General features: G+C 52.0%; 4 protein-coding genes across 4 annotated transcripts in view; 2 read left to right on the top strand and 2 right to left on the bottom strand.

The window, feature by feature from the left end:
- The first annotated feature begins 399 nt into the window (after positions 1-399).
- On the top strand, positions 400-2,866 carry SEPMUDRAFT_149130 (aureobasidin resistance protein Aur1). Its single transcript, XM_016905360.1, has one exon. The coding sequence runs from the start codon at positions 974-976 to the stop codon at positions 2,288-2,290; it is 1,317 nt and encodes a 438-aa protein (XP_016760582.1). The 5' UTR covers positions 400-973; the 3' UTR covers positions 2,291-2,866.
- Positions 2,867-3,070: 204 nt separating this feature from the next.
- SEPMUDRAFT_149129 (ribosomal protein L11) lies at positions 3,071-3,813 on the bottom strand. The gene is made up of 2 exons (XM_016905359.1): positions 3,643-3,813; positions 3,071-3,549 (listed from the first exon to the last, which is right to left on the bottom strand). The coding sequence occupies exons 1-2, from the start codon at positions 3,769-3,771 to the stop codon at positions 3,127-3,129; spliced, it is 552 nt and encodes a 183-aa protein (XP_016760581.1). The 5' UTR covers positions 3,772-3,813; the 3' UTR covers positions 3,071-3,126.
- Positions 3,814-6,254: 2,441 nt separating this feature from the next.
- SEPMUDRAFT_12493 (uncharacterized protein) lies at positions 6,255-7,160 on the top strand (the record flags this gene model as incomplete). The annotated part of the gene is made up of 1 exon (XM_016901941.1): positions 6,255-7,160. A coding segment is annotated over one exon (906 nt), but the record flags the coding sequence as incomplete, so codon positions are not given.
- Positions 7,161-7,851: 691 nt separating this feature from the next.
- Positions 7,852-8,072, bottom strand: part of SEPMUDRAFT_85476 (uncharacterized protein) — a 2,681-nt gene continuing 2,460 nt past the window's right edge. Inside the window, exon 3 of the mRNA XM_016910385.1 lies at positions 7,852-8,044. The gene's annotated coding sequence lies outside the window, so the exon portion shown is untranslated. The remainder of the gene's footprint in view (positions 8,045-8,072) is intronic.

Raw genomic sequence — 8,072 nt, 5'->3', positions numbered from 1 at the left:
AAAAAAAAAAAAAAAGAAGACCACACCATCTCTACCAGGACCGGGGCAGATGAAGGAATGCCTGCGTTGGTGTGGTGAGATCATCCGCGCCGTAGAGACAAGATTTTATTCGGATTTCGGACGTGGCTGCGTGGTAGTCACAAGCGCCATGATAGCTGTTGGCGCTGCAGATGAGCAACGAGTGGCCAATGGAGACATCAGAAATTGCAGGCGCTCAGAAAAAAGCCATGCTCGGCACGCTACATAGCTCTGAGCTCTCATCATTCATGTCATGCCGCTCTCGGCCTCTCGCAGGGCATCGCATACCCGTACATTTCCCAGTGCCGTCATCACAGTGAATGATTAATGTACTGTCATCCATCTCCATCTCGTCCCAGTGTCCTGCAGTTGCTCCCACTACCCACCGACTCGACGCATACATACCGACCTCCTCAATTAGGACCCGACTGTGCTGTGTGCGTGTTTCAAAGCAGACTGTTGCCACGCCGCAAACGGCACAGACCGACTAGCCACTCTCCGGTCACTCCCACTTTGTGTCACGACGCGGAGAGGGCATCGGTTCTTCACCACGCCGTTAGCGCCGAGCCCACAGACCAGCTTCATCTCGCGGGCCCTCCCTGGCTCCCTCAAGTAGTGGACCGCCTTCGCCGATCGACCGTCTACGAGCAATTTCAGCTGTCAGACCAACGCCGTTTCTGCTGCGGCGTCCCTCCGAACGAAAGTAGGAGAACAGCCTGCCTCGTCTTCTTCGTCTGCAGCCCTCTACACCACAGTACACAGCACCTCATCGCCACTGTCGTGTCACCTACACACCGATCACAACAGCAGCAGCAGCAGCAGCAGCATCACACTGGCCGGCGCTCTTCGTGAAACTTGGACTGCGTGGCCCGCCCGCCCGTCCGCCGTGACTTCGATCCGATAAAGCAGCATCCGCGCCTGCGCCTCGTCCTCCCTCGACAGCTTCTCGCGCGACATGTCTCCCACCGGCTTTCTGAGTATGCCTCGCATATCCTTCACTCTGCCTGCCATACCCATCTACATACCGCATCGCATCCGACGCAAGTTCCGCTCCACGCGCTCCAAAATACGATCCCGCGCAACCCCGACCTCCTCGATAGCCTCCCTCGAGACATCCTTCAACCCTGCAGACACCCTTCGTGCTCTCCGAACGCATCATTGGAGTTACTACGATGCGCAATATCTGTTCCTGGCCGTGCTGGCCATCTTCAGCTTATGCATGATCGAGGGAAAGAGTCCGTTCTTCAAGACGGCCGTCGCCACCGCGCTGCTGACGAGCTTGGTCATACCCATCACAAGGCAGTTCTTTCTGCCATTTCTACCCATCGCCGGATGGCTGGTGCTCTTCTACGCCTGCCAGTTCATCCCTCCTCAATACCGACCTGGTATCTGGGTGCGCGTTCTTCCGGCAATGGAGAATATCCTGTACGGCGCAAATCTGAGCAACATCCTTTCGGCACATAAAAACGCCTTCTTGGATGTGATAGCATGGCTTCCATACGGCATTACGCACTTCGGTGCGCCATTTGTATGCTCTGGGTTGATGTTCATCTTTGGTCCCCCCGGCACGACTCCGACCTTTGCGAGAGCATTCGGCTATATGAACGTAACAGGCGTCATCATCCAGATCCTCTTTCCATGCAGTGCGCCTTGGTACGAGAACCTCTACGGATTGGCACCCGCAAACTATTCCATCCCTGGATCACCAGCTGGCCTCGCTGCGATCGACAAGTTGTTCGGCATCGATCTCTACACATCAACCTTCACCGCCTCTCCGCTGGTGTTCGGTGCATTCCCGTCACTACACTCCGGAAACGCGACCATCGAGGCATTGTTCATGTCCCACACGTTTCCAAAGCTCCGGCCATTGTTTGTGCTTTACACTCTGTGGATGTGGTACGCGACCATGTATTTGAGCCACCACTACGCGATTGATTTGGTCGGCGGTAGCATCATTGCCTCCATTGCCTACTTTATCGCCAAGGGAAGTTTCTTGCCTCGTCTACAGCCTGGAAAGATGTTCCGATGGGACTACGACTATGTCGAGCACGGTGAAGAAAAAGAGCTCTATGCGTACGGACTCGCTGATCTCGACGAATACGAGCTTGCTCTCCACGGTGACAGTGACGAGTGGACGATAGGCTCCTCCTCGAGCTTCTCCAGTGGCAGCCGCGAACCATCTACCGGCATGCGATCGCCAGTGACTGACGTGGATTCGTGGGAAGGCGATACATTGGCTTCGTCATCCGACAATGAGTACCAAAAAGCGTAGCCACTTGCCCGCATGACACGATGCTGAGTGGAGAAGAGCAAACAGAAAACGCGCACATTCTCATTTGCCATGATTTGACGACTGCATTGCCTGGCGCTTTGTGACGAAAGCATTTTGACGAGCATTTCAGCATTTCAGCGATTCATCGACTTTTTGCCAATAAAACACCCTTTGTGGTGTTTTTCCTTTTTTGGCTCAAGTCTTCTGAGCTCTGCTCTTTCTACGCGCAGAGCTCAGTTATTTTTTGGTTCCAGAAGATACCCTACATTCGCTTTTGTGTATTTGTATACCGCCACGTTCGCTCGATGACCTGGGGATTGGAGAGGGGGGGCACCTGCAGCGAAGGAGTTTTGGTGGCAGTACATGTGCGCATAGGTATAGACAGATGCATAGACTTTTTTGATGGGTAATAGGGGAGGAGGTTTGAGCTCAGCACCGAGCAGCTTGCAAAGACTCGGGAAGGGCGTATCGATACGTTGGGGAATAGGCGGTCATGACCTCAGGCCGTGCGATCTTCGCCGCACCAGACGGGTAGATGTAAATACTTGTAATGCCAGAAACGACAGTCAACACCTGAAGCCGCATTTGAACTCTTTGGAATCTGTTCCTAGGTAGGTACAACACGGCCTCGTACTCTACACGTCCATTTCTCTGCATGGGTGGGTATATATGGACCTGCAACGCCTTTGTCCCAATCACAGCACGTCCCTATTCTACAACTTCACCACAGCGTCTCTTTTTTGTTTTTTTTTTGGAGCGACACCAAAAAGACGTTTATTGCTCTCTCTCTCTCTCTCTCTCTCTCTCTCTCTCTCCCCCATATACCTCCTACCATTTCAAGGCTCCACAATCACACCAATACTCCCCGCCTGCGCAATAACACTCTTCACCATCGCCTCCAAACTCACGCCCGACAACCTCGTCTCACTCTGCTTAATCTTCGCAATCTCATAAACATGCTTCAAACTGATTTTCCCCACACTCCCCAACGCCGCATTTCCCGGCGGAGCAGAAGCTCCATGAAAAGCTGCTTTACCTGTTGCTCCGGCTGCGGCTGCGGCTGCTTTGACTTTGGGCCCAGCGGTATTTCCTGCGCCGCGAAGTTTGTTTTTGATGGGTGAGACGCCCGCGGCTGAGAGGAGGAGGGAGGCTGTGGGTGGTGTGCGGATTTCAAAGTGGAAGGAGCGGTCGGGGCGGACGGTTACTCGTGCGGGTATCGGGGTGCCGGGGATGTAGTTTGCTGTTCGCGCGTTGAATTCCTGTGGTGATGTGTTAGGTAGCTGTTTAGTGAATGGTCTTTTTTTTTTTGAGAGGGAGGGAGGGAGAGGGAGGAGGGAGGGAGGGTTGCTGACCTTGCAGAAATCCATACTCTTGACACCTTTGGAACCGAGCGCGGGACCTACGGGCGGCGAAGGAGATGCCTGGCCTGCGCCGACGATGAGTTTGACGATTTGGTCATTTTGAATTGCTTTTCGTGCCATTTGGGAGGTGTTGGATTATCAACGAATACTACATGGATGGATACAGATACCAATGTCGACAAACATTTGAGGCTTTGCGGGCCAGCCCGTGGGTTCGCTATATGACCTCCGTCAACTCCGATATGCGCACAGCAAAGGTTAGTACCAGGTAAGGTAAGGTAGCAAAGTACCTGAGTTCTAAAATGATCGACAACCACCACATCCCTCCCCCTCCCCTCCCAGTATCCCACACGTGAGCCCACCGGAGCCCGACGCACATTCAAATGATCCAATCAAGACACTCCCTCCTCGAGCACTGGAATGTAGACTTGCATCGTCCTACCTCTGTATACATCCTGTGACTACATCCTGTTATCTCTCCCTCTCACCTCCACCACACACTGGCTATTCACTCGTGGAGACTCTTCGGCCATGGCAGCCCACGACAACAACACGCATCCGCATGAGCAATGGAAGGCCAGAGATATCCGCCCGCACACATGTACCGTCTGCAGAATCCGCCCATCCCATCCACTGGAGCCCACCGGAGCCAGCGCATCCGCATCGCAACGTTCCCAAGCGCAACTGGCAATTCCTTGTCACGCCTGCTTTCTATTTTATAGCCCCTGAACCCCCAAGCCTATCTGTCGCAGCCCAGTCGTCTTGGAGTTACACACCCAGTCAGTCGTCTTCCCGTGCTGCTGTGAGACGCTTCTCCCTTTTTCGCTCGCTTGTTTGGTGCAGCGCGCACACTCGCAGGTGTCCACCACGTCTTGCGCTGTGTGTGTGTGTGTGTGTTTCACCTTTTCGTTCTTGACTACAGGTAGCCTGCAATCACGACAATTGTGATGCAGCATCTTACTCGTCTTCCACGCTCCGCGCTCCCACTGACTCAGCTGGGAAAATACAATTATACAACACGAGATCCTTGACGGCCGCGCTGGACCAAAATGGTAAGTAAGGGAAACTAGGTCTTCTAGGGTGGTCGCTCCCTATCTTATATTGATGTATTATTATCAATACACTCTCTCGGTCTCTCCTTGCCTGGCCAGCCTGGTACTCGGCATGTTTGCGCAGCACTAATGGCGTTTATATCTGTCTAGCCAGACCCGCTACCTAGTCCAGAACGACCTTCGGCTTTTTCAATGCTGACACCACTCCATACGCCGACCAGCGATACTACTCATAGGGCCTCACTTTCCAGACGACGTAGCAAGACTGAAAGTGCCAACACTGCTTCTCTCGACGGCCTCGATATCGACGCAACAACTCCATCGCGGAGAAGGAAGCAGCAGGACAGGAGGTCGCCAATACAGAGCAACAGGAGTCGGAGTCGCACGGAGAGCAGCAGTACTAGCTTCTTCCCCAGGTTGACAAGGGTTCTGGAAACTGGCGAATCGAGTGTCATCGGCAAGCCTGGGAGGAGAGTCGTGCATCAACCTGGTCAAGGACGGGACCGTGATGCACCACGCGCGAGGAGATTGAAGGAAGGAGGCAGTGCTACCAAGAGATCAGCTGTCAAAGTAGGATCCACACATCGACGAAGCAACACCCTTCCACTGCTCAATCCTTCTCTGTTGTCAGTACTGTCTAGTCTGACGCGCGCTTCGGATGGTTCGTCGAGCAGCAATACCACCATTACTCAGCAATCCTTCGATCAAATGTCTAAAAATAATAGAGGTGAAGGAGTACTCAGGAGGAAAGGCAGCGGAGCTTCGGACAAGGAGCAGATGAACGTCACAACGATCGGAGCGCCTAGCGTGTTCGACTACATGGAAACGACAGTGGATGATGCTCAGGACAAGCGCTCTATTCGTTCGTCGTCGTCGTCGTCGTCGTCCCACTATCAGCCATCTGATTCTGGCTCGAGCGAGTTGCCGGACACGCCATCAAGTGCGTCAACTTTTGCTTCGTCTCGAATCACGAGAAAGGGCAGTGCAACCGGCAGTGTAGCAGAGCTACGTCGCAAGTATGATGCCCAATACGCATCGTCTGTAGACAGTCAAAGAAGTGGAAGCCGGAGTCCCGAGCTAGATCGATCGCCCCCAAGGAGCAGCGTTAAGAAATTACCTCAGCTTCGTGATGTTGCAGAAGACGATGAGCACGACTCTGAAGAAGAAGAAGAAGGGGAAGAAGGAGAAGAAGAAGAGAAAGAAGAAGAAGAAGAAGAAGAAGCATCGAGATTGAGATTCGATCGACTCGTGCATGATACGCGGCAGTCATCGACGTCACATTCTCATTCTGCACCAGTTCCACCGCAACAACAGCAGCAGCAGCAGGGTCATGACGAGAGACTGCAGGCCCAGAAGGATGCTCTGCTGCAACATGTCGCGCAAGAGCAGCAGTCGCATGCTCATCGCCGAGTGGACTCTGCGTTTGGTCAGCACAGATCACACTCGTCCTCGTCAAATCGATCAATGGATACCCAGCGTGCCTGGGCGCAGTACATGCATGACATGCAGGTACAGCAGTATTCGTATCCATCACCAAATCATACTTCGACGGCCTATTCAGCTTCCTATTATTCTCCGCAAGGACAGGTTGCTCATAGTGCCCCACCCCAAGTACCCGATGCGCCGAATAACATGCAGCGAACAGTGGTAGGATATGAGCTACTAGCACGAGAACTATCCAGCCCAGACTCTCCCGTGCAGCCACTCTACCGAAGATTTGAATACCTTCACCACAGAATCCTGCTACACATGCAAGACGAGCTTCAAGAGATGGAAGAACAACTTCGCAGGGTCGACGAGATCATTGCGACTATGGAACCGCCTCCGGAAGAGGGCCAACCACCCACACCATCTTCACGAAGAGGCGATAAGAACTTTGGCACTCCCTGGCATCACCAGCGAACAGAACTGCTTGGCCGCATCTTTCTCAAAACCAAAGATTATAATGCTGCCATCGCCAGTTTCGCCAGCATGACCAAACACTCTGCCACTGCGGAGCAAAACCACATCGAACACTATCGAGACTGGCTCACGCAAAAATCCCCCATCCATGAACTCGAAACCCGGTTTCTAGCGACTGAAAACGAGAAGGATTTAATCTCGCCCATACTCGACTCTGCCCCTCCACTTCCTCAACCTATCCAACAACAACAGCAACCACTTTCCACCCCCGTCCTCCAACCCATCCGGAAACATCCACCACCACCTCATCCTACTCCCCCACCTCCCCAAAACCTCGCAGCAATCCTATCCCTCTCCTTCCTCCCCATTCTCCTCTTCAGCATGATCCCCACCTTTGCAGGTCGCTTCTTCGTGACTCTGCTCATTATCACGGGAACAGGATTCGTTGCTGCGAAGACGAGGTTTGGGGATGTCATGCCGCTGGGTGAGTGGGTGGTGTGTGCTGCTGTGTATGTGCTTGTTAGTATGGGGATTGCCGGGTGTGTGCCGGTTTATGATTGATTCGGGTTTTGGAGGGGGATTGGGATTGGGATCTGAAGGGGGTCATGGATGATAAATGGAATGGCGTTATGATTGGAGTGATGATTGGGGCTTTGACCCTGAGATGGATTTATGGATTTATGGATTTATGGTTGATGGTTTATGAAGGTGCATTTTTGCCAGCTGGGATGGGATGGGATACCTGCGATGGGATTGGAATAGGACGCTATATGATAGGGTTAGATGGGATGGGAGCGGATATACCCTTTACTACTACTACTACTCCTCCTTAGAGCTCCCTTCTTACTCCTTCTCTAAAGCTATATATGTATCATATACTATGTACTTGTCTGAATGAATCTTTTCTGATGAAGAAAGATAAAGATTAAGATAATAAGAAAGAAGAAGAAGAAGACATATATAAACTACGAAGAAGTTCGACTAAGAGAAGGAACGGGGAGAGGGGAAAGTAGGACAATAGGACTAGACTATCTAAGAGAGATAGCTAGACAATCTTTCTTCTCTCTATACTCTCTATACTCTCTATACTCTCTATACTCTCTTCCTCCTCCCTCCCTGTCTTTATTTCTTTCTTTTTGTACAACTCAATCAGACCATGATATTTTTACCAAGGTAGGTAGGTTACCTATCCACAGTAAAATCCAACTTTGAGCCGAAAAAAAAAGAAAAAAAAATCTCTCAATCTCTGATATGTATGTACATTGTGTCCTTTGGATATCGTTTCTACTGTTTCTACTTCTGCTACTACTTCTTCTACTTCTTCTCCTGCTACGATGACTATCACTGCTACCCCTACGCGCTACTGTATGGTAGTTAACTAGCTAGAGATGGCGGGACGCCTGATTTGGGGATGATGATGCTGAGATATGATGATGATGGCGGGGGGGGGGGGGNGGGGGTCTCTTT

The sequence above is a fragment of the Sphaerulina musiva genome (assembly GCF_000320565.1).
Source record: "Sphaerulina musiva SO2202 unplaced genomic scaffold SEPMUscaffold_5, whole genome shotgun sequence".
Lineage (NCBI taxonomy): Eukaryota > Fungi > Ascomycota > Dothideomycetes > Mycosphaerellales > Mycosphaerellaceae > Sphaerulina > Sphaerulina musiva.
This window is presented reverse-complemented; position numbering and strand designations above follow the sequence as displayed.

Bases quoted from the DNA above. Each gene is read 5' to 3' on its own strand.
- SEPMUDRAFT_149130 (XM_016905360.1), top strand. From the start codon at position 974: ATGTCTCCCACCGGCTTTCTGAGTATGCCTCGCATATCCTTCACTCTG.
- SEPMUDRAFT_149129 (XM_016905359.1), bottom strand. From the start codon at position 3,771: ATGGCACGAAAAGCAATTCAAAATGACCAAATCGTCAAACTCATCGTC. The intron at 3,550-3,642 runs GTCAGCAACCCT...ACATCACCACAG, and splicing joins AGAGTATGGATTTCTGCAAG to GAATTCAACGCGCGAACAGC.